Source organism: Mus caroli, unplaced genomic scaffold (assembly GCF_978045245.1).
Source record: "Mus caroli unplaced genomic scaffold, Mus_caroli_1 scaffold_9, whole genome shotgun sequence".
In the NCBI taxonomy this organism is placed as follows: Eukaryota; Metazoa; Chordata; class Mammalia; order Rodentia; family Muridae; genus Mus; species Mus caroli.
The window spans coordinates 1756270-1779840 of NW_028227264.1; the positions used below are offsets into that span (position 1 = coordinate 1756270).

Here is a 23571-nt window from a genome sequence, read left to right on the forward strand (position 1 = left end):
ATTACTCTTTCACGAGGTTATAACCCAGCCTACAGCTGACTTTTGAAAAGGATAAACTAGGATTGTTAGTCAGGAAATTATTCAGGCATAATTTTCAAATTGGTAACGCAGATCCAAACCTAAGAAAGAGAAAATGAAATTGGACGAGGTCAGGAATAAAATGGAGACATTCTAAATTACAGTATTGACTCTTGGTAGGCCCTTGCAACAGCACACACATTGTTAAATCCCTTTGTTCTCGCCCACCCCAACCTCTCTGCACTTTAGCTTCGAGAACTCCGCTCCAAGATGCTTTCTAAAGAAGCTTGCTGTCAGGAGCTGAAGGCGGAAATGGAGAGCTATAAAGAAAGCAGCGCCAGAAAGTCATCTCTCCTCACGTCTCTGAGGGGCAGGATGGAGGAGCTCCAGGAGGAAGCAGCAGCCATTTCGGCTTCTAAAAGCAGAGCAGAGGTCTCTGTTCACGCCATGATGAAGGAGAACCAGGAACTAACGAAGAAAGTTCTAGAACTGGATGAGAGATTACAGTAAGAAATTTGGAAACATTCCCCAGTTTGTTAGTGGCTATCCTAGCTTCAGAGCTCAGCCTACATCTTGAGTGATCTTTGAATGTTTTATATGACTTTCCCTTTAAACTCAAGCTGAGAAAACAATTATAGCCCTCAAATATCTTTGTAGTCTTACAAACTTTGCTCAAGTTCAAGTGTTATTAAGTATTTCAACAAACACAGTGTTGTCTTTTGCAAGTGTAGAACCTTGACGGTGGGTGGTGGCACATGCCTTTAATCCCAGCACTGGGGAGGCAGAGGCAGGCGGATTTCTGAGTTCGAGGCCTGCCTGGTCTACAGAGTGAGTTCCAGGACAGCCAGGGCTACACAGAGAAACCCTGTCTCGAAAAACCAAAACCAACCAACCAACCAAACAAACAAAAAGAACAACAACAAAAAAAGTTTAATTGTGAGCTTTTCCCTAAATAGATGTTTAACTCTAGAGCAACAGAGAAGCCCACAGAAAGAGTGTATTTAGAGGCTAGCTAAAATATTCAAGGAAGCAAGACTACTTTGAACAGTCCTCCTTAGGCTTTCCCGGCATTTTCTATAGAGAACTCGTGGAGATTGTTCTGCCTCCACCTCTTGAGTGTTAGGATTACTCTCATGCTGTTCCATGACCAGTTTTAAATATCACTACTAGTGAAGTAGTTCATATTATTTTTATTTATTCCATCTTAATAAATTAACCAATACCCCCAGCTCCTGTCCTCTTCGACCTATAGAAAACTTCTTGTTTGTTTGCTTGATTTTAAGACAGGCTGTCTGTCTTAGTTAGGGTTTTACTGCTGTGAAAAGACCCCATGACCAAGACCACTCTTTTAAAGGATAACATTTAGTTGGGGCTGGCTTACAGGTTCAGAGGTTCAGTCTGTTATCATCAAGGTGGGAGCGTGGCAGTGTCCAGACGGATGTAAGGCTGGAGGAGCTCAGAGTTCTACATCTTTATCCAAAGGCAGACAGGGAGAGAGTGACTTCCAGGCAGCTAGGAGGAGGGTCTCTCAAAGTCTATCCCCACAGTCATACACTTTCTCCATCAAGAACACACCTACTCCAACAAGGCCACACCTCCTAGTAGTACCGCTCCCTGGGCCGATCCTATTCAAACCACCACACTCTTGCTGTGTAGCCTAGGCTGCTCTTGAGCTTTTATCCTCCCTTTTCTTCCTGAGAGTTTGGATTACCAGGGTTCTTAGATATCTTTGTGAACCTGTCTTTAGTTGTTCTGTAAGATCATCAGTGATGAAGCAGGGCTGGTAGGTCTCCGCAGCATCAGCTACAACTGATCTGGGAGCCACTTTCTTCTCTTGGCTTTCAGAACATTACAGACTAGTTTATCTCCTACTTTTTTCTTTTTTGTGTTTTTTCTTTTCTTCTTGGCTTCCAAGTATTGAGGTGTCTTATTCTTATTTCTGTGTTATTTAATCTCCTGTCTTTTATGTACCATCTAAGTGCTGGTGATGACTCTGTATCATCTTCACATAGAAGCTCAACAGACATTTTAAATCTTATGTGTCCTGAGGTTCCCACCATATCTCTTTGTACTCATTTGATCTGGTGATAATTTCATTCTTCCAGCTGCCAGGTGAAATATCTTGGTATCATCCAAGGTTCTCCTTTTCTTTCATATTCTTCTCCACTAGCAAATGCAACCACAGCTATTTTCAAATAGAACTAAATATTAACCATTTCTCATTTGTTACCCCAATAACACTATCATCTTTAATCTGGATTTGTTGTAGTTAAGTACGTACTATTTCAGGACCCCACTCCTGGTACCAGTTTATTCTTCAAGGTGCTATTAAAGTATAATAGATCACCTGGCTTAGCCAGTATAAATTTATTACTAATAGTTCTGGACACTGGAGAATTCAAGATTAAGGTGCTACTGACTCATTTCCTAGTAGGGATTTTCTTCCAGTTAGAAGATGAACTTCTTATTGTTTTCTCCCATAGTAGAGAGAGAAAGAGACAGCCTCTCTCTTTTTTCTTATTCTTCTTATTCACATTCATGACTTAATAATTACCTCTGGGAAGCCTCAAGCACACACATTATCTTAATGGAGGCTCCTGATTCAACATATGGGGACACAGAAACACCTAGCTCACAAATGATTTTCTTTCTTCAGTCAATGCACATTCCAGCCAGAGTGATCCTGATAATGCACAAACTAGATTGTGTCAGTCCTCAGCTCAGAGTCCCCCAGTGATTCCCTTCCTTCCTTAGGGTAAAGACCTAGTGTATTTACAGCCCCAAAGGCCCATCCTAACCCGCCGGGGTTACTTTTCTCTCCTTCATTCTTGCTGTTCCAGTTCACTGGATTCTTTGCTGATTCTCGAACTGGACAGACATGATCCTACCTCAGGGCCTTTGCAACTGCTCATCCCTTTGTCTTCAAGGCTCTTTCCCAGATAGCATGACTATGTCTGATCTAGGCCCTCACTCAGAAGGATCTGCCCATTGAGCCCTCCCATGAGTGCCATGTCTAAAAACTTACCCCCTTTCTGTTTATCATTTTCCTCCAGTCTTTACATAATAATACTGTATATCTTACATAGATTAATATTTGGATCAGTCTGTCTTTCCAACTAGAACATATGCTTCACAGAGCAAGAATTTTTCTCTCTTGTTTACTTCTGAGGCTTTTATATCCTTGATAGGATCCAATGCATAATTGTGTTCATTAATTGTCCACTAGATAAATGCAAGATACAAATGTCATACACCTATTGTAAAAACACTTTTATAATATAGAGAAAATTAAAAATTTTGAAGAAATTAAAAATTACTCAAAAATCGTTGTTTATAGAAAATCTTAATAATAAGCATTTCTTGAATAGGCTTTTAGACAGTTTTGCTCAAAGAGCACTATGCAATATGCTACGTTTACTAGTACATTGTTGCTGTTTTAAAAAAGTCATTCAGTTTATCACCTTAATGGCCAAAGGTATTCCGTTTCCAAAATAGCTTCATTGGGAGCTGGAGAGATAGATTAACAGTTAGGAGCACTTCCAACTCTTGCAGGGGAGCAGGTTTGGTTCCCAGCACCCAAATGCAAGATCACAATAGTCTCTTTATAACTCCAGTTCCAGGGGATCTAGTACCCTCTCTGGCATCCATGGGCACCAAGCACACACATGGTACACATACATACATGTAGGCAAACACTCATACACGTAAAATATAAATAAGTAAGTAAGTAAATAAATAAATAAATAAATCTTTAAGAGCTTAATTATTTACTCAAACCAGTTCCTGGATGTTTCCTGTAAATACTTTTAGTTTTGTTATAATGTTTACTATAAAGCAATCTGAACAGTGCATTTACAGACATTTATATTTTTATAGTTATGTGATTATTTCCTTAGGGTAGATTCTTGGAACTTTGTTAGGTCAGTTGGGAAGCCAGTAGCGGTGGGCATAGCTTGGGGACCTTTGCAATTGAGCTATGATGTTGAAATCTTGTGGCTAAAGTATGAGGCCACATAGGCAGATCTGTCAGACCCATGGTGTGCATTGTGCTTCTTGTATATGCAGAAACTACAGATAGATTGACACTAGCCATTTATTAATGCACTTTCATAAATGGAAATATGATACGCTTTTGAGTACATGCAATTACATGCTTTGTTAATCATTAAATAGAGTCAAAAATTTCACAGTAAACACTTATCCTGGGAAAAAGAAAGCAATAATCACGATTATTGTCTAGAATACTGAAAAAATGATTCCAAATTACTGAGATGTTCTAATTTGTCTTAAAAGTATGTCTGTGGTTTTTTTGATGATATCTTTATAAACATTCAAAGCATTGGAAATGCACTGTGCTATTTCAACAAGCCTATTGGAGATCGTCTATCTGACAGTTCCTTGACTTGCTCATTTTAACACATTGCTAATATGCTAAAGAGTCTCTCTGTGTGGCTTCTCGTTGCTTTTTGCTTGTGCTTGAAAGTTTTTCTCTCTACAATCTCTTCCTGATCAAGACATTATGTATATATGTATGTATATATGTATGTATGCATATATGCATGTACGTATGCATGTGCATATGTATATGTGTCTGTCACTTATACTAAGCCATGAATTAGGACCTTAGAGATCACCACATAATGTCTAAAATGAAAATGAAGCTTGGCCCTCTAGCATCCGTAGGGTGCCATTGTCCTCCCCTTGGAGGCCCCAGCAGAGGCCTTGGGGCTTGTGGGTTGTGACTACACATGGCAGGTCTGTGTGTCAACTCTGTGCTTGCCTTCATGTCTGCAGATCAGTTACACACATAAGGCTCCTCCTCCTCTCTTGTTCTGAGGTCCACACATCATGAAGACTTTTATCTTCTGCAGAGTGTAGGTGCCCTGAAGTTGCTGACATGCCTCATTTGCTGGCAGGGCTGAGCAGCCAATCATTTGTACTGGGACACGATGATGTATTGAAAGTGAACATTATTCCCCATGGAGAGCTTTAGTCCTGACTTGTTTTGATGACTGAGGTCTGTTTGGTGCTAAATCTTGATTTGTTTGTTACCTGGCTGATAGAAACTGTTCAAAGGAAAATGAGGAGTCTAAGAAACAAGGCTCAGAGCACCTCCGGAGGCACGAGGAATTTCGGGCTCAGCTTCATGATTGCTTGAGTCTAGACAAGAAGCATGAAGAGGCATCGGATGAAGATTTAATTTTAAAGGTATTTGCATGCAGATTAAAGGCACTCTCAACATGGGCTCATCCTGGCATGCGATATGGAAGGAAGTGCTGTGGTTGGGTCTACAGGTGACAGGGGTAGCCTAAAGGTTGTGTGTTACAGTTTCTATTGCTGCACCATGGCTGGGGAGGAAAGGGTTAACTCAGTTTACACTTCCAGATCACAGTCCATCACTGGAGGAAGTCAGGAAAGGAATTCAAGCAGGGCTGCAACTTGGCGAAGCTGATGCAGAGGCCGTGGAGGGATGCTGCTTACTGGCTTGCTTCCTCATGGCTTGCTCAGCTTGCTTTCTTATAGAATCCAGGACCACCAGCCCAGGGATGGTACCACTCACCACTGGCTGGGCTGGGACTGTCCCCTTTGATCATAATTGAGAAAATATCTTAAGAGTTAGATCTCATGGAGGCATTTCCTCAGCTGAGACCCCTTCCTCTCTGATGACTCTAGCTTGTGTCAAGTTGAAACAAACCCAGCCAGTTCAGGTAACATTAATTAATGGTGTAGAGCAGAATAAACCACAACACTTGTATAAGCTTCAATCCTCGGATCTTTTGCTAGCATCATTTGAGATTAATTAGTGTCTAAAAGGGATTATGTGATCTAAAATACATTTAGATATTCAAATACAACTAATTATTGCATGGTATGTTTGTGCATGAATTTTTTCTCTTAGCTAAAAGGCATACACAAAATCAGGCACATAAAACATTAGTGTTTTAGTTTTCATTAATATTTTAAAATGAACATGCATAGCATTAGATTTAATTATGCATTTTCAAATAAAATGTTTTGTTGATTATCCTTCCTTCGGTTTTCCCCCACGTTCCTATCATACCTTGTGTCCTTCAAAGTCAGGATCAGGGGTAGAGGACACACCTGTTGTAGAAATTTTAATTCCCAATCCATGGCATTCTAGCTCCCTTTAACCATTTAGTGCCTGGATAAAAGACACACACAACCTTTACATTTACAATAAGCCTTAATCAGAGCCAGGGCTGGGCAGGTATCTACACTCTCTGTTATTAGAATCTACTTTCCTACTGATAACCCTGAATTATTACTTGCTATGTTTTATCTGGGCTGCTCTTTTTTTTTTTTTTTTTTTTTTTTTTTCCTGTATAGCCCTGGCTGTCCTGGAACTCAGTCTTAGATCAGGCTGGCCTCAAACTCAGAATTCCACTTGCCTCTGCCTCTCAAGTGCTGGGATTAAAGGCATTCATCATCACTGCCCGGCTTCTGGGCTGCTCTTAACTCCAACTGGCCAGCAGCCCTAAGGGCCATGTTTTCATGACTCACCTAACCCATGGCGGCTTCTCCTCCATTCCTTTCTTCTCCACCTGGTCTCTCCTTCTTTCTTTCTCTTCTACACCCCCAACCAGGTAACTCAAAACCCACCTACCTCTAATCCCTCTAGTAAGTAGCTGTAGAAACCTTGTTGGAACAAGGTTTGTGCAACAGAAGCTCGTAAATGTGAAAATTCACTCGTAGGCCTAGACCTTCCTTTCCAGTACAGAATTGAGTATTATGACACAAACCTCAACACACATGGGACGGGCAGTGGAAAGACAAAGGCTATGGGCTGTACTTTCGCTAATGTCCAGGCTGCTGACCTCTTGTAGTATACTTAGTAAGACACTCCCTGCAACTCTGCCCAAAATGTGTCATTTTGGGCATCCTTAGTGAGTCAAAAACTAGACTTAGTTCTTAAACTACTTTTAACCTTTACATTAGAACTCATAAGATCTTAATTCATGGCTGATTGCTATTAAGGGTGGACACTGATGATTCTCATGTGACACTTGGCTTGGTAATAGTGATCCGTCCATTCAGACCCTTTCTGTTCTGCTCATTCATAAACATTCTGGTCCTTGTTTCCTGGCAGATATTCATACAATTTTTTAAAATTAATTAATTAATTACATTTTAAAGGCTTATTTATTATGTATGCAGCCTTCTGTCTGCATGTACACGTGCCTGCCAGAAGAGGGCACCAGATCTCATTACGGATAGTTGTGAGATACCCTGTGGTTGCTGGGATTTGAACTCAGGACCTTTGGAAGTGCAGTCAGTGCTCTTAGCCTCCGAGCCAACTCTCCAGCCCCAATTGATTAATTTTTTATTGATTAAGTTTCTTTACATCCTGATCAGAGCTTCCCCTCTGTCCTCTCCTCCCACTCCACCCCTCTCCCCTCTCCTCCCCACATCCACCCCTCCTCCTGTTCTCCTCAGAAAAGGGGAAGCCTCCCATGGATATCAACCAGCCTGGCATATCACACTGCAGTACAACTAGGCGCATCATCTCCTACTGAAGCTAGACGAGGCAGCCCAGTAGGAGGAAGGGGTCAGAGACAGCCCTTGCTGTTAGGAGTCCTACTTGAAGACTAAGTCTCAGAACTGTTATATATGCACAGGGGGCCTAGGTCAGTCCCATGCAGGCACCCTGGGCAGCAGTTCAGCATCTGTGAGCCCATATAGCCCCAGGTTAGTTGATTCTGTAGGTTTTCTTGTAGTGCCCTTGACCCGTCGGGTTCCTACAATCCTTCCTCCTAAAAGGGAGCCTTGTTTTAAAAAAATTAGTTTTAATTATGTGTATGTGTGTGCACATCTGTGTGGTGGTGTGTGTGCATACCCTTGGAGGCCAGAAGGTGTCAGATTTCCTGGAGCTGCAACTGCCTGATGTGGGTTCCAGGAACCGAACTTGGGTCCTCTGGAAGGGTCTGTACGTATTTGTAACTACCAATCCTCTCTACGAGGTCTACCTACTTGTGCCTCCTGAGTTCTGGGATTTAAGCCATGTGTCACTATACCTAGCCAGGAAGCACTTGCAATCATTTCTTGGCTCTCCATGTATCCATTTCTCCATTATCTAATGAGTGTATAGTACATGCTGGGCACTGCTCTGGGGATGTGGCACTGAATGGCACAAGACTAACTCTACACTGCTGAGAGCTGTCATTGTTATGGTGCTGAAATGGTGCAGAGGTGGGTGATGTCATCCTATCTGGTGAAAGGTTCTGTGAAGAAAATCACCTTGTGAGGTAGGGAGAGGGAGTGACAGATATCAGAGGTGTGGGAGGCTGGTTTAGGCAGGCTGATGAAAGGGGTACTGACCCAGAGCTTACAAGGATGCCGGGAAGTGAACATGAGGATGGGAGAAGTATTCAAGAGTGAGGAACAGAACTGAGCTGTGAAATGTGCAAGGGGTGAGAGATGTTCCACAGGTGGTCAAACCACATAGGCTGACCATGCTACCTGCAGGTTCAAGTCCTGCCACAGCACTGTCATGACTCTGTAGAGTGGGCTTATCTATATGGCCAGTAACCTTTACAAATGCGTTATGTAAACATTTTAAAAAGTGCATCATGGGAAGCAAAAAGTCCCATCCCATGTATGCTAATGCCCACGACAGCCACTTTTAGCCTGCTCCTAGCATGCTTCCAATTACTTAGAAAGATATTCGTAAAAACAACTGTTCTGTTTTCTCTGCAGTAGCCCCCACACCAGCACCTCGCACACAGTAGGTGCTATTGGATGTAGGCTGAGGGCAGCTTGGTCTGAAGCCTTTGACATCCCCTTAGCCTACCATGTCACCGTCATCACGCTGCAGTCAGGGCTCACCCAAGCTTACACCCCTCCCATCATCCTTGCTTCATGGCCTCCTTCGAATAATTTTAATGTGATTGCAGAATTGGCAGATAGTGGCCTTTGGAGGCTGCCTTTGATGATGTGAGCATATCTGTTGTCTTTATTGTTTAGTCAGATTACAACCTCATTAGGCTGTAGACTGTGAGCTGTTTGGAGAAAACGGATGCGATCATCTATTTGGTTTTCCCCCTCATTTTACAACAGTTGACATTTTTTTCTCTTCAGCTTAGAGAGCTGTACAAGGAGCCCACATTCCTGAAAGGACAGCTCGCTACTCTTGAAGAGACTGTAACTGTCCATGAGATGGAGGCAAAGGCTAACAGAGAAACTATCAGGAGGCTGGCAGCTGAAGTCAGCAGGGAGCAGACAAAAGCTGCCTCCTGGGCAGAGGAGAAAGACAAGCTGAATCAGGTACGGCCTGCTGAAGGTTCCTCTGAGCCCTGCACACAGAGCAGAAATGGACGGCAGATGTGCTGAGCCCAGGGTGGGGGCACTGTGTGGGGGATGTGACCCAAGTAAGACATGTGATATTTCATATATGCTTTTTACAGATAATTAAATACATATTTCTTCTGTTGTTGTAGTTTTTTTTTTTTAATCTTTCCGAGATAGGGTATTTCTGTGTAGCCCTGGCTATTCTGAAACTCACTCTGTAGACCAGGCTAGCCTCAAACTCATAGATTTACTTGTCTCTGTCTCCCAAGTATTAGGATTAAAGGTGTGTGTCACCACCACATGGCTAGATATAGATTTCTAATTGCAAAAAAGGAGTACAAAAAAGGAGTACAAAATAAAGGATTTGGAGGCAGGATGGCTTACTTTGATTAGATAATAAGAATGTTTTTCACTTTCAACTCTTAGATTTTGAACATGTAGGTAATAAGTTTAAAAAATACAAAATTCTTATTGTACAAAAGATATCAACTATTCTCTCCCTTCTTCCTTCTCCCTAGCTGTCCACCTCTCCTCTGGGGAAACTTCTTATAATTTCTTTTTTATTTAATTAATTTGTGTGCATGTGCATGTTTGGGTGGTGTGCACATCTGTACATGCGCACGCATCTGCCTATATATGCACAGGTGAGTTAGAGATAGACAATGGCGTTTGCACATGTGTGCCTGTGCACCTGCCTGTATATGCACAGGTGGAGTTAGAGATTGGGTGCTTTTTTCCACTTCTCTCCACCTCAGTTTTTGAGACAGGTTGTCCCACCAATCCAGGAGCTTACTAACTAGCCAAACTGTGTGACCAGAAGGCTTTTAGACTCCTGTTTTCACCTCTGGGATTATGATGATATTTCTCTGTCTCTCTGTCTCTGTTTCTCTGTCTCTCTTGCTCTCCCTGTTCCTGTCTGTCTGTCTCCTTGTCTCTTTCTCTTCCTCCCTCCTCTTCCCTCTCTGTCGCTCTTTCTCTTTCCCTCTCTCTCCTCCCCTATGCACTTAGCATTTTGCACAGATGTTGGGATCCAAATGTAAATCCTCATGTTTATTCACAAGCAATCTGAGCAATCCTAGCCTTAAAAAAAACTAATGTAAAAATATTGATATTTCTGGAACTATTCAATGTACATGCATATATATACATACATATATAGATATATACAATAATATGGCTTCTATATATTACATATATGTTTATTTTTAATAAAATAACAATATACTATACACTGTTATCAATAAGGCAATTATGAAGACTGTATCAGTCACTTTCCTGTTGCTGTGATAGAACACCCTAACAAAAGGTACTTTTGCAGGGAAAGCATTTATTTTGGCTTACAGTTCCATGGGATACAGTCCATGGCGGCAGAGAGAACATGGCAGCAGGAGTATGAGGCCACCTGGTGGTCAGGAGGAAGACTGATTGTATTTCACACACAGGAAATAGGAAGCAGGAAGTAGGGCCAGCTCTAAAACCTCAAATCCCACCCCCAATGACATACTTCCTCCAGGAGGGCTTTATAGCCTCCCCAAACAGTTCCATCAACTGGGGGCCAGGTGTGGAAATAGATGAGCCTATTTCTCATTTCTCACGTAAACTGCAACAATTCTATATAACATTTCACTTGTCACCTGTCATAGAAAGCAACATCCTAGAAGATTGGATGGATCCAAGTGTGTGGACATGGTAATTCTGAGAGGTGTCAATATAAGGACATGACTCATAATTATAAACTTTTATTTAGATAATGAATATCCTGATCTTTTCCAACTAGCTAGCACTTGTTTGAATGTGAGACTAAACTCTATATATTTAACACTGTATAAACTTTTAATGTGTTTTAAATTGTGTGACGAAGAAACCTATTATTGGCGGCTGGTGAGATGGTTCAGCAGTTAAAAGCACCGACTGCTCTTCCAGAGGTCATGAGTTCAAATCCCAGCAACCACATGGTTGCTCACAATCACCCATAATGAGAAACAAATAAAAATCCTTTGGGCTGGGGCAAGCAGGGCCTGGAGGGACTGGAGCAAGAGGGAGAAGGGAAGGGGGCAGAGAAACCCATTATTGAATTGAATTAATAATAATAATAGCCTTTCAAAAGCTAAAGCAAGCTGGTGCAGCCAGTTAGGGAAAGTGCTGGAGCTCTACTCATAGGTGGGGACATTCTGATTAGGCAGTGACTGGGTGTTCCAGAGATGTTCCAGGACAGAGGAGGGCCAATGAATGGTCTTCTTCCTCATACCTTCCTTACCTACAGCCATGTCATGGTCTGACAGTGATCCATAGTAATGATAATTTCTAATTATTTCCAGTTCTCTACATGAACAGGGAACTTACCGTTAGCTTTCCTCCTCCCCTCCCCCTGCCCTCCCATGCCCCATAAAAGCAAAGACTGACACTATCATCAGCATCTTGTCATGGATAGCCCATGCTGCTGCAGCCGAACGCCACAGGCTTAGCTTGGGATCCAACAGAGTGAGAACCTGTGAGTCTAGCATGTGCAAGGCCCTAGGCTCAATTCTTAGTAGTGCCAAAATATGAGAAAATATAAATTAAAAAAAAAAACCCAGAGTGGGTGGCTTAAGCAAGAGTAAACGGGAAGTGTGAGGTCAGGTGCTGGCACGGCTGAGGTCCTTTTCCTGGCTTATAAATATGCCTCATGGCAGCGAGAGAGGAAAGAGGAGGGGAAGGGGATGGGACAAAGTGGAGGGAAGGAGAGAGAAAGAGAGAGAGAGAGAGAGAGAGAGAGAGAGAGAGAGAGAGAGAGAGAGAGAGAGAGAGAGCCAGCACGCAGTGGGAGGGAGGGAGAGGGATAGGTGGATAATGGATGGATAGATGATAGATAGGCAGATAGATAGCTTGGTTGATAGATACTGGTTGATTGTATTTGCTATGTGGCTCCAGGTTGACCTGAGATGCACAGCAGTCCTCCTGTGTCAGCTTTCCAAAGGCTGGGATTATAGGCACATGCCACTGTACTGCCTTGGTCTCTTTAGTATATATTTCTGTAGTTACCTGAGATATTTGTGAATTAACAATTATGAGGTCATTCCTTGTGGTGCTGGGAATTGAACCTGGGGCCTCTTGCATGTTAGGCAAGAGGTCTCCCATGAAGCTGTATTCTTCCCTTTGTTCCTTGGCATGTTAGCATTCACCAAATATTGCCTGGATTAACTACCCCCTCAGAAGAGGCAAAGTGACTATATGCTTAGACTCCTACCTATATCAGCTTCTCTCTCTCTCTCTCTCTCTCTCTCTCTCTCTCTCTCTCTCTCTCTTTCTCTCCTACTCTTTCTATTTCTCCCTTTCTCTCCATCCCTCTCTTGATTGCTACCTTGTTTTCCTTAAAGGATCCACAATCCAGAATAAATCTATGGATACATGGGTGATCAGCTGCTATAACTCTATTAAAATCAGTTTCTTTTTCATTCTTACACATCCATTTTCATTGTTTTGCTGTCTAACAATCCATTTCTTTTCTTGGTGTTCTAAATTCTTTGAGCTTTTTGCATCTGCAATGTCTTTGAGAGGGCCTATGACCTCCCTGCCCTGCAACACTGTAATATTTCCTTGATTTCAGGACAGAGGCACTATTCGAGACTCACTTGCAGCTTTTCAGGATGTCAGTTCAAATCACTCAATTCCCTAGAGAGTTTAGGTTCTACTTGTCAAGGGGTGGTGCTTGGGGACCACGCTTTAGCCTGGAGCTGTGCTCACTTCCTGTACCCTTACCATTATACCTGTGATGGTGCCAACTGCTCGGTGAGGTTGTGGGATTGATTCTAGCCCATCCAGTTATCATGTTGCAAGGCCAGGACCTGGACCCACATCACCACATGGCCGTGCCTCTTATCAGTCCTCTCCTTTGTATGACACTCACAGCATCATAGGAGGGTGTTGGCAAGGATTATTTATTAGTGGAAGAACAATTATAAACAGCTGTGCAATTTCCTTAGTGAGTATTAACTTTCAAAAAGTATCTTTGGACATTAGTAGGATATTACTGAGAAAGCATGTCGTAATATGACATGAAACAGGAAAAAAAAAAAACAAATTTCTTTTCTTATATAAGTGTCGTTGCTTGGGAGTGACTCTGGAAACTCATCCACTTTGGCTCCAGGTTCCTGCCAACATCAAAAAATTGTAAAATAAAAATTTGGGCAATAAAAACCTGAGGTCTTTAACAAAGTGCTCATTCATAGAACTATTTATTACTCTGATGATTTACTATCAAAAAAATACTGTCAAGTGCTTTTTCTGACATGTTGATGGCCTCAGAAAGAACCTTCAGACTGCTTGCCAAAGCTCTACTTTTGAGGTAGGAAACTTTATTTTTATTAAAGTCCAGAGGTATGAAAGGCAGAAGTAGTCCCACAGCTAAGGTGCCTATGTCTGCAAACTTTGGCTTTATTGCTTTGCTTAAATTTAAGGGCCACGTCAAGAATTCTATCTCAGAATTCAAGAGGCAGAGTCAGGAGGATCTTTGAATTAGAGTTCGGCCTGCTCAACACAGTGAAATCCAGACCAGCCAGGCTCCACTGTAAGACCCTCTCTCAGAGAAAAATCCAGGTGTTTTATTATATGTGGTAAATTTATTAGGAACTCTTTAGCAGTTGTTTTGCTTGGGTACTGGGAACTGAAGTGAAGATCTTCTCAGGGGTGCCCTGGGCACGGTCTGGCCACTCAGCCCCCGTGGCACTGGGCAGGGTGAAGTGAAGGTCTTAGGCCTGATAAGCACATGTACAGCCAGAGCACAAATATTACAGTGCTTTTTTTTTTTTTTTTTTTTTAGTATTTTATTTATTGATTTTATATATATGGTGAGTACACTGTAGCTGTCTTTAGACACACCAGAAGAGGGCATCGGATCCTGTTACAGACAGTTGTGAGCCACCATGTGGTTGCTGGGAATTGAACTCAGGACCTCTGGAAGAGCAGTCAGTGCTCTTTTTTTTCCTTCTTTTTTAAGATTTATTTATTTTTATATTTAATTTTTTTAGCTTTTTTTAATTAGGTATTTTCCTCATTCACATTTCCAATGCTATTCCAAAAGTTCCCCATACCCTCCCTCCCACTCCCCTACCCACCCACTCCCACTTCTTAGCCCTGGCGTTCCCCTGTGCAGTCAGTGCTCTTAACCATCTCTCCAGCCCTGCAGTGTGTTTTAAAAATCTATCAAAGCTTGGCACCTTTTATCTTTGTTATCTTAAAAAAAAATCCAACTTTATTAAAAGTAGTCACTTTGCCCACATAAGCTACACATAGCTTTCCTAGAGTCTGGAAGTTAAAGTCAGAAATTAAATATACACGTTGGACTTTCAACCGCCTGTTTTCTTTAACACTGTTGATATTTTCTTGATTAGAATGAGTGCTAGGGCATGTGTCATACCCGATACACTTTATTATTCCAATTTACTGATTATTTTTTGGCAGTGCTGGATATTGACCCCAGGGGTTGTGTACACTAGGCAAGCGTTTTAAAGACTTATCTTTTAAAATTTCCCTTCTACCTGGTGTCTAGCCCTTTCTTGAGCTGTTCCTGCAGTTCTAATTGGAACAATTCCCTATCAAAGGAATATGAGACCAGTATTTCTACAGTTTATGCACTCATCCTGGTAGTGTCTTTCTTCATAAGTAAACTGAAATAGCTTTTCTTCCCCTCCCCTCCCCTCCCCTCCCCTCCCCTCCCCTCCCCTCCCCTCCCCTCCCCTCCCCTCCCCTCCCCTCCCCTCCCCTCCCCTCCCCTCCCCTCTTCCCTCCTCTCCCCCCCTCTTTCTTTTCCTTTCTTGTTTCTTCAGAGTTCTGAAAATTGAACCCAAGGCCTCATTCATTCAAGGCACATGGCCCTCAGACATACTTTCTTAGAAAAAAAAAAAAATTCTTGGAGACCAGGTCTTGCTAAATTGCCCAGGCTAGACATGAATGCATTCAGTAGCCCAGGCACATCTTGACCCTTCTCAGCTCCCTGAGTAGCTAGTATTTCAGGCCTGTGCCCCTGGTCCCCCTCCTTTTACTTCTTAGAGTTTTAATATGTTATCTATATTAAGATATTGGCATTGTCAAGGTTTACATTCTGCTTTTTTTCCGATGTTTTTCCTTTCTTTCTTTCTTTCTTTCTTTCTTTCTTTCTTTCTTTCTTTCTTTCTTTCTTTCTTTCTTTCTTTCTTTCTTTCTTTCTTTCTGGCATTTTCTTCATTTACATTTCAAATGCTATCCCAAAAGTCCCCCATACCCTCCCTCCCACTCCCCTACCCACCCACTCCCACTTCCTGGTCCTGGTGTTCCCCTGTACTGGGGCATATAAAGTTTGCAAGACCAACGGGCCTTTCTTCCCACTGATGGCCGACTAGGCCATCTTCTGCTACATATGCAGCTAGAGACACGAGCTCTGGGGGTACTGGTTAGTTCATATTGTTGTTCCATCTATAGGGTACATTCTGCTTTTTTAAAATTAAATTTTATTAGATGGTTTATCTTTAGGGTCATTCTAAAAATTTACAATCAGAATAGCATTTAAAGATTACACATTGCATTTTTTATTGTTTATTATAAGTCTAATCTTAGCCGTGATAGAATCCATCACAGTCCGCTGTAAAGGTCCAGTGGGAACTGTCCGTGGCCCTCCCGGCACAGAACAACCAGCTCAGGGCAGTGTTTACAGCTCCATAGTGCAGCCCAGGAACACAGTGGCTTCTGGGGCAGAGGAAGCCACGGTCATCCAGCACTGAGTTTGCTAATAATGCGACTCTTTCAAACGTCAGCTACATCTGTCCTTTTTAACATACACAATGGCACTGGGACAGCTCTGTCACGGGGAAAAGGTCAGCTTGTCTGAAGCAAAATGTTGCCCTGCAGTTTCCCCATCATTGAGCATCTGTTAGAGTAGAACAAAGCAACTCCTCCTCGTCTACACGGCAGCCCTTGGAGCATGGAGGCTCTGGCAGGGGGAAGGCTCCAGTTAAAGAAAATCTCCCTAAAACACAACCCCAAAACGTCTACCATTCTTTCTATGCACGCACCCTAGGATGCTGTCTACCGGGCTGTGGGTGTAGGGTCATGACTTTTTATTGACTTTGAGCTAACTCCTGACCTCTATAAATAGAAAATGCCTCTATAAATAGAAAAAATATAAATTAGTAGAAAAATTAGCTAGCAGTGCGGAAAGCACAAACCCAAATTTGAAGTGTTGAAAACCACAGTCATGAAATGAAAACTCCCTGTAAAGAGAACAGGTGTGGGAAAAAGAATTCTCCAAGCTGTATCCATCCTACTTGGAATGTTTGTGCAAGGAGGTTAAATAAAGAAAACCTTGCCTATAGCCACAGGCTGGTTTTACAATACCATCTACACAACAGTTAAATTATACACCTTGATATTAAAAAATAAAACAATAAAAAAACAACCTCGCTACAAGTACCTTGACAAGGGGCAGTGTATGTGTCCACATTGAAGTGTGATCACAATCAAACACAAACTTCATGTTTGCTTGCTGAGGTTGCCTTGGCTGTCCTGATGATGCTTACAGGAGAAGTGTGCTCAGATCCTAAGCCATTTGCAGAAGCTGTTTGTGGTGGCCTGCTCTTCTGTATTTAATATCTTCTATTATCCTATTGATAACCCTGAGTTATCACTTACTACATTTCATCTGGGCTGCTCTTAGCTCCATTGGCCAGCTCTCAGGGGCCTTTTTTTTTTTTTTTTTTTTGAGACAGGGTTTCTCTGTGTAGTCCCGACTGTCCTGGAACTCACTCTGTAGACAAGGCTAGCCTTGAACTCAGAAATCTGCCTGCCTCTGCCTCCCAAGTGCTGGGATTAAAGGCGTGCACCACCACTGCCCGGCTCAGGGCCACATTTTTATGGCTCACCTAACCCATGGCAGCAGCTTCTTCTCCTCCTTCCCTGTGGTCCTTCTCCAACCTCAAGCCCACAAAACCTAAACCCCACCTATGTTTTTTCTGCCCAGCTATTGGCTGTTGGCATTTTTATTTACCAATCAGAAATGACTTGGGGCCAAGGTGGATATGTAGACTCTCTCATTTCTGGTCCACCAGGTCTTGAGAGCATCTCTATAATTTAGCTTATAGTTGTATTTTTTAATTTGTGATTTTCTTTTTTGGGGGACTAGAATTGTGGTTTTAAAAGATATTTGCATGTTACATTTTGTTAGGTATTATATCAAAAACGTATACTCAAATTGTCCTTATTCACACGAGTGTGCCTGCCTGGTGCAGGGCATTGCAGGGTTTATTTATTAATCTTAACTGCAGTAGGTGGAATTAAAAGCTGACTTTTTAAATTTATAAAGTGAGTTTAGAATTGGAATAAGCTTCAGCCAGAAGTTTTGACCTTGACAGGAACTAATTGTTGCATTTTTAAGAGGTAATTTGATCTTGGGCATATATGAATCCATATTGTAGTTAGCAAGTTCATGATAGGAATTATGATTCATGATAGGAATCAACTATTTGTGCATGTCATGTGTGACTGTATGTGTGTGTGTATGTGTGTGTGGTTGATGAAGAATCTTTTCCTCTACTGCTCATTACCTTAATTTCCTTCCTTCCTTCCTTCCTTCCTTCCTTCCTTCCTTCCTTCCTTCCTTCCTTCCTTCCTTCCTTCCTTCCTTCCTTCCTTCCTTCCTTCCCTCCTTCCCTGCAGCTCACTGGTTAGGCCAGATTGGTGGCCCCACTAGCTCTAGGGATCTGTCTTTCTCTCCTGCCCCCCACCCAGAAGATCTCTTGGCTTTTAAAATCTGGGGTCTTTGGATTTAAACTTAGGTTGTTATGCATTTGAAACAGGCACTTTATCTAAAACTACACAAACCAATGAGGATTTTGTTGTTGTTGTTGTTTTTGGTTTTGTTTTTTGGCTTCAGATTGCTTTTGGCCTTTCATTGATCACTTTATTGATCACTTTCTGTTATTTAGACCATTTTTGTTAAATGTAATAGTGAAGTCATTATTATTCATTTGTTGATTTAGTAGGGCTGTACCTAAAGATTTGTTTATTGTTTTATTATTATTAATTACTATTACTATTATTTTGATATTTTTGAGACAGGGTCTATGTGTGTATAGAACTGCTCTAGAACTTACTACGGCAGGCCAGGCTGGCCTTGAACTCACAGAGATCCACCTGTCTCTGCCTCTCAAATGCTGGAATTAAAAGCATCTAGTATCACACCCAGCAAGATCTGCTCTTTATTACAAAATATTTTCAGCATTATCGTCTGCATAGGGCTGCCCTTATTTGCAGATGTGTCCTCAGTGAAGGTCACCTCTGAGTTTTCTGAGAAAGAAGCTGTTTGTTTCCCCTCCTGTGTCAGTGTGGTCTGATAGCAGTCACCGGGTCCCGGCTTTCCATGCTCCTGTCACTGTATGTCTCATGCTTCAGTGTATCCTTGGGGTAGCCATGCAACAAGACTCCGTTCCGGTGGCTTGCTCCAGGGCTGTACAGGTAATTGTGTGTGCAGTCCTGAGGACATCTACTTCCAGGACAACAATGCCTCTGAGTCCCAGAATAATTAACCAGGGCGCTGGGGAGTGGCTGTCCCCAAGCTCTGCTGCTGGCTCTGGATCCTATATTTCATAGAGAAACAGCTCATAATTTGCCAGGCTGGATATTTTCAGGAAAAAAAAATCCAGCCAAACTATGTAATTAGACATTATCATGGGTGCTTCTATTTAAAAAGAGGTAGTGCGTTGTTGTAGACCCATGGTCCTCACCCTTCCTAACACTGCAATCCTTTAATACAATTCCTCATGTTGTAGTGACCCCCAACCATAACATCATTTTCTTTATTACTTTGTAACTGTAATCTTGCTACTTTTATGTATCATAATGGAACTATCTGACATGTGACCCCTGTGAAAGCGTCATTCAACCGGAGAAGGAGTCACAACTCACACATTGTGAACCGCTGTTCTAGGGGATTAGGTTAAGTTGGTAGTCTGATAGTAGGGTAGAAACCTTCTTTAAAGCTGAAATATTTTAATTATGTTTGCTGTTCTTTTGGTATTGGGTGACATTTGGCTAATTTACTTAAAATTGTGAGCATGTCCACCATATGCTAGCATCTGATAGACTTAAATTATTTTTTATTTGTTTATTATTTTTATTTGTTATTTATTTTTGTGTGTGTTGCTAGCATGTTACATGTATGTTTGGAGGTTGAAGGATAACTTATGGGGGAGTTGGTCCTCTCCTTTTGCCATATGGGCCTTGGGGATCGAACCCAGGTCTTTGGGCTTGGTGGCATCACCTTTAACCACTGAGTCATCTGGCTTTGATAGATTCTTTTTTTTAAATTTATCATAAAGGCCTTTTGTGTAAAGCTGCTTTCAAATATCAATAATGACAATGAGAGACTCCTGCTTTTGCACAAGGGGCTTCTTTCCGCATACAGGCTAATATGTAACAATTTATACGACCTAGGACCTCTGAACTCATTAGGGTTAACATATACAGGCTAATATGTAATGTTTTCTATGGCCTAGGAACTCTGAACTCATTAGCATTAACATATACATACCCCTGTGTCACTAAATGTAGGGCATTGATTTTCTAAGTAAAAACATGAGCCGAGTTGCTTATCACCAACACTGATCCTGGTTACTAAAACTGAGCAAGCAGGCAGATACCACACTCCTATCTGAGGAGAAATCTGTAAATGCTAAAGATATGGTGTCTCCGATAAAGGACTCTTGGCTGTACCTTACGGCCTGTGATTTAATTAGCAGCAGCAGTGAGTTCTATTGAAAAAGAGAAAACCAAAACTCTAAAAAGAGAAGCATTTTACAAAATAATCTCTGTGATGAGCTATTATCCTGCAAGGGGCAGCCTTTCCTGACTGCTTGCCTTTGGGTGGCTTTTCTTTGATGACTGAGTCAACTGATGACTGATACGTCCTTGTTTCTTTATTTTTATTTATTTGTTTTAGAATTGCCATAAGAGAGGGAGGATGTTGTATTTTCTCTATGAAGTAGGACATCGTAGCGTTTCAGTTCACCTCTTTCCCTGCCTTCTTACTGTTGGTGGAGGTAAATCCCTTTAAAGAGCATTTCTAATATAAACAAATAGTATTTTAACTAACAGCCAGAAATATTACTGGCCCTCTTGGGTGAGTCTCTGCTCAAGGATATTGTCTCTTTTTAGTGCCCATTGCCCCTAACATTCTATTTTAAATAAAAATCGTTAACTAAGCAGCACGACTTTATCATGAGCCAGGGTAACTAGCTGATTGATCTTATCTGTGAGTTTTGGCACTTGACTGGCTGTGCCCTTGTCTATCCTTCAACTGACTTCCTCACCACACAGAGCCTTCAGCCTCCCGTCTTCTGGCTCTGTCAGGTTTCATTGTCTCTTTCTGAGAGGAACGTTAGTCAGTGAACTGGAGCAGCTCTCCTCTGTGGAGGGGCACTTCACATAGCCAGCCTACTTTTGTCTGTCTGTCTGTCTGTCTGTCTGTCTGTCTGAAACAGGGTTTCTCTGTGTAGCCCTGCCTGTCCTGGAATTCACTCAGTAGACCAGGCTGGCTGTGGACTCAGAGATCCATCTGATTGTTTCCTGAGTGCTGGGACTAAAGGTATGTACCATCAGTGTCCTGGTGTGTGTGTGTGTGTGTGTGTGTGTGTGTGTGTATGTGTGTGTGTATGTGTGTGTTTCCAGTCTAGTTTTTAAAAATGGGGTTAAAATAGCAACTCTATTCAAATCACCTTTTTCTTTTTTTTTTTTTTTTTTTTTTTTTTTTTTTCTTTTTTTTTTTTTTTAATATTTTTATTACATAATTTCCTCAATTACATTTCCAATACTATCCCAAAAGTCCCCCATAGCGCCCCCCACTTCCCTACCCACCCATTCCCATTCTTTTGGCCCTGGCATTCCCCTATATTGGGGCATATAAAGTTTGCAAGTCCAATGGGCCTCTCTTTCCATTGATGGCCGACTAGGCCATCTTTCGATACATATGCAGCTAGAGACAAGAGCTCCAGGGTTCCGGTTAGTACATCATGTTGTTCCAACAATAGGGTTGCAGATCCCTTTAGCTCCTTGGGTACTTTCTCTAGCTTCTCCATTGGGAGCCCTGTGATACATCCAATAGCTGACTGTGAACATCCACTCCTGTGTTTGCTAGGCCCCGGCATCGTCTCACAAGAGACAGCTATATTTGGGTCCTTTCAGCAAGATCTTGCTAGTGTATGCAATGGTGTCAGCGTTTAGAAGCTGATTATGGGACGGATCCCTGGATACAGCAGTCTCTAAATGGTCCATCCTTTCATCACAGCTACGAACTTTGTCTCTGTAGCTCCTTCCCTGGGTGTTTTGTTCCCAATTCTAAGAAGGTGCACAGTGTCCACACTTTGGTCTTCATTCTTCTTGAGTTTCATGCGTTTAGCAAATTGTATCTTATATCTTGGGTATCCTAAGTTTTGGGCTAATATCCACTTATCAATGAATACATATTGTGTGAGTTCTTTTGTGATTGTGTTACTTCACTCAAGATGATGCCCTCCAGGTCCATCCATTTGGCTAGGAATTTCATAAATTCATTCTTTTTAATAGCTGAGTAGTACTCCATTGTGTAGATGTACCATAATTTCTGTATCCATTCCTCTGTTGAGGGACATCTGGGTTCTTTCCAGCTTCTGGCTATTATAAATAGGGCTGCTATGAACATAGTGGAGCATGTGTCCTTTTTACCGGTTGGGACATCTTCTGGATATATGCCCAGGAGAGGTATTGCTGGATCCTCCGGTAGTACTATGTCCAATTTTCTGAGGAACCGCCAGACTGATTTCCAGAGTGGTTGTACAAGCTTGCAATCCCACCAACAATGGAGGAGTGTTCCTCTTTCTCCACATCCTCGTCAGCATCTGCTGTCACCTGAATTTTTGATCTTAGCCATTCTGACTGGTGTGAGGTGGAATCTCAGGGTTGTTTTGATTTGCATTTCCCTGATGATTAAGGATGTTGAACATTTTTTCAGGTGCTTCTCTGCCATTCGGTATTCCTCAGGTGAGAATTCTTTGTTCAGTTCTGAGCCCCATTTTTTAATGGGGTTATTTGACTTTCTGGAGTCCACCTTCTTGAGTTCTTTATATATATTGGATATTAGTCCCTTATCTGATTTAGGATAGGTGAAGATCCTTTCCCAATCTGTTGGTGGTTTTTTTGTCTTATTGATGGTGTCTTTAGCCTTGCAGAAGCTTTGTAGTTTCATGAGGTCCCACTTGTCAATTCTCGATCTTACAGCACAAGCCATTACTGTTCTATTCAGGAATTTTTCCCCTGTGCCCATATCTTCAAGGCTTTTCCCCACTTTCTCCTCTATAAGTTTCAGTGTCTCTGGTTTTATGTGAAGTTCCTTGATCCACTTAGACTTGACCTTAGTACAAGGAGATAGGAATGGATCGATTCGCATTCTTCTACATGTTAACAACCAGTTGTGCCAGCACCATTTGTTGAAAATGCTGTCTTTCTTCCACTGGATGTTTTTAGCTCCCTTGTCGAAGATCAAGTGACCATAGGTGTGTGGGTTCATTTCTGGGTCTTCAATTCTATTCCATTGGTCTATTTGTCTGTCACTATACCAGTACCATGCAGTTTTTATCACAATTGCTCTGTAGTAGAGCTTTAGGTCCGGCATGGTGATTCCACCAGAGGTTCTTTTATCCTTGAGAAGAGTTTTTGCTATCCTAGGTTTTTTGTTATTCCAGATGAATTTGCAGATTGCACTTTCTAATTCGTTGAAGAATTGATTTGGAATTTTGATGGGGATTGCATTGAATCTGTAGATTGCTTTTGGCAAGATAGCCATTTTTACAATGTTGATCCTGCCAATCCATGAGCATGGGAGATCTTTCCATCTTCTGAGATCTTCTATAATTTCTTTCTTCAGAGACTTGAAGTTTTTATTATACAGATCTTTCACTTCCTTAGTTAGAGTCACGCCAAGATATTTTATATTATTTGTGACTATTGAGAAGGGTGTTGTTTCCCTAATTTCTTTCTCAGCCTGTTTATTCTTTGTGTAGAGAAAGGCCATTGATTTGTTTGAGTTAATTTTATATCCAGCTACTTCACCGAAGCTGTTTATCAGGCTTAGGAGTTCTCTGGTGGAATTTTTAGGGTCACTTATATATACTATCATATCGTCTGCAAAAAGTGATATTTTGACTTCCTCTTTTCCAATTTGTATCCCTTTGATCTCCTTTTGTTGTCGAATTGCTCTGGCTAGGACTT

At 41.8% G+C, this 23571-nt stretch overlaps 1 protein-coding gene across 4 annotated transcripts in view; it reads left to right on the forward strand.

Annotated features, from left to right (window-relative positions):
• The window catches only part of Ccdc170 (coiled-coil domain containing 170), an 82571-nt gene that overhangs the window by 27416 nt on the left and 31584 nt on the right, over positions 1–23571 (forward strand). For all 4 annotated transcript variants that reach the window (XM_029482616.2, XM_085842599.1, XM_085842601.1 and 1 more), the window contains exons 3-5: positions 268–524; positions 5082–5226; positions 9115–9300. In XM_029482616.2, the coding sequence (XP_029338476.1) occupies positions 268–524; positions 5082–5226; positions 9115–9300 (588 nt within the window). The remainder of the gene's footprint in view (positions 1–267; positions 525–5081; positions 5227–9114; positions 9301–23571) is intronic.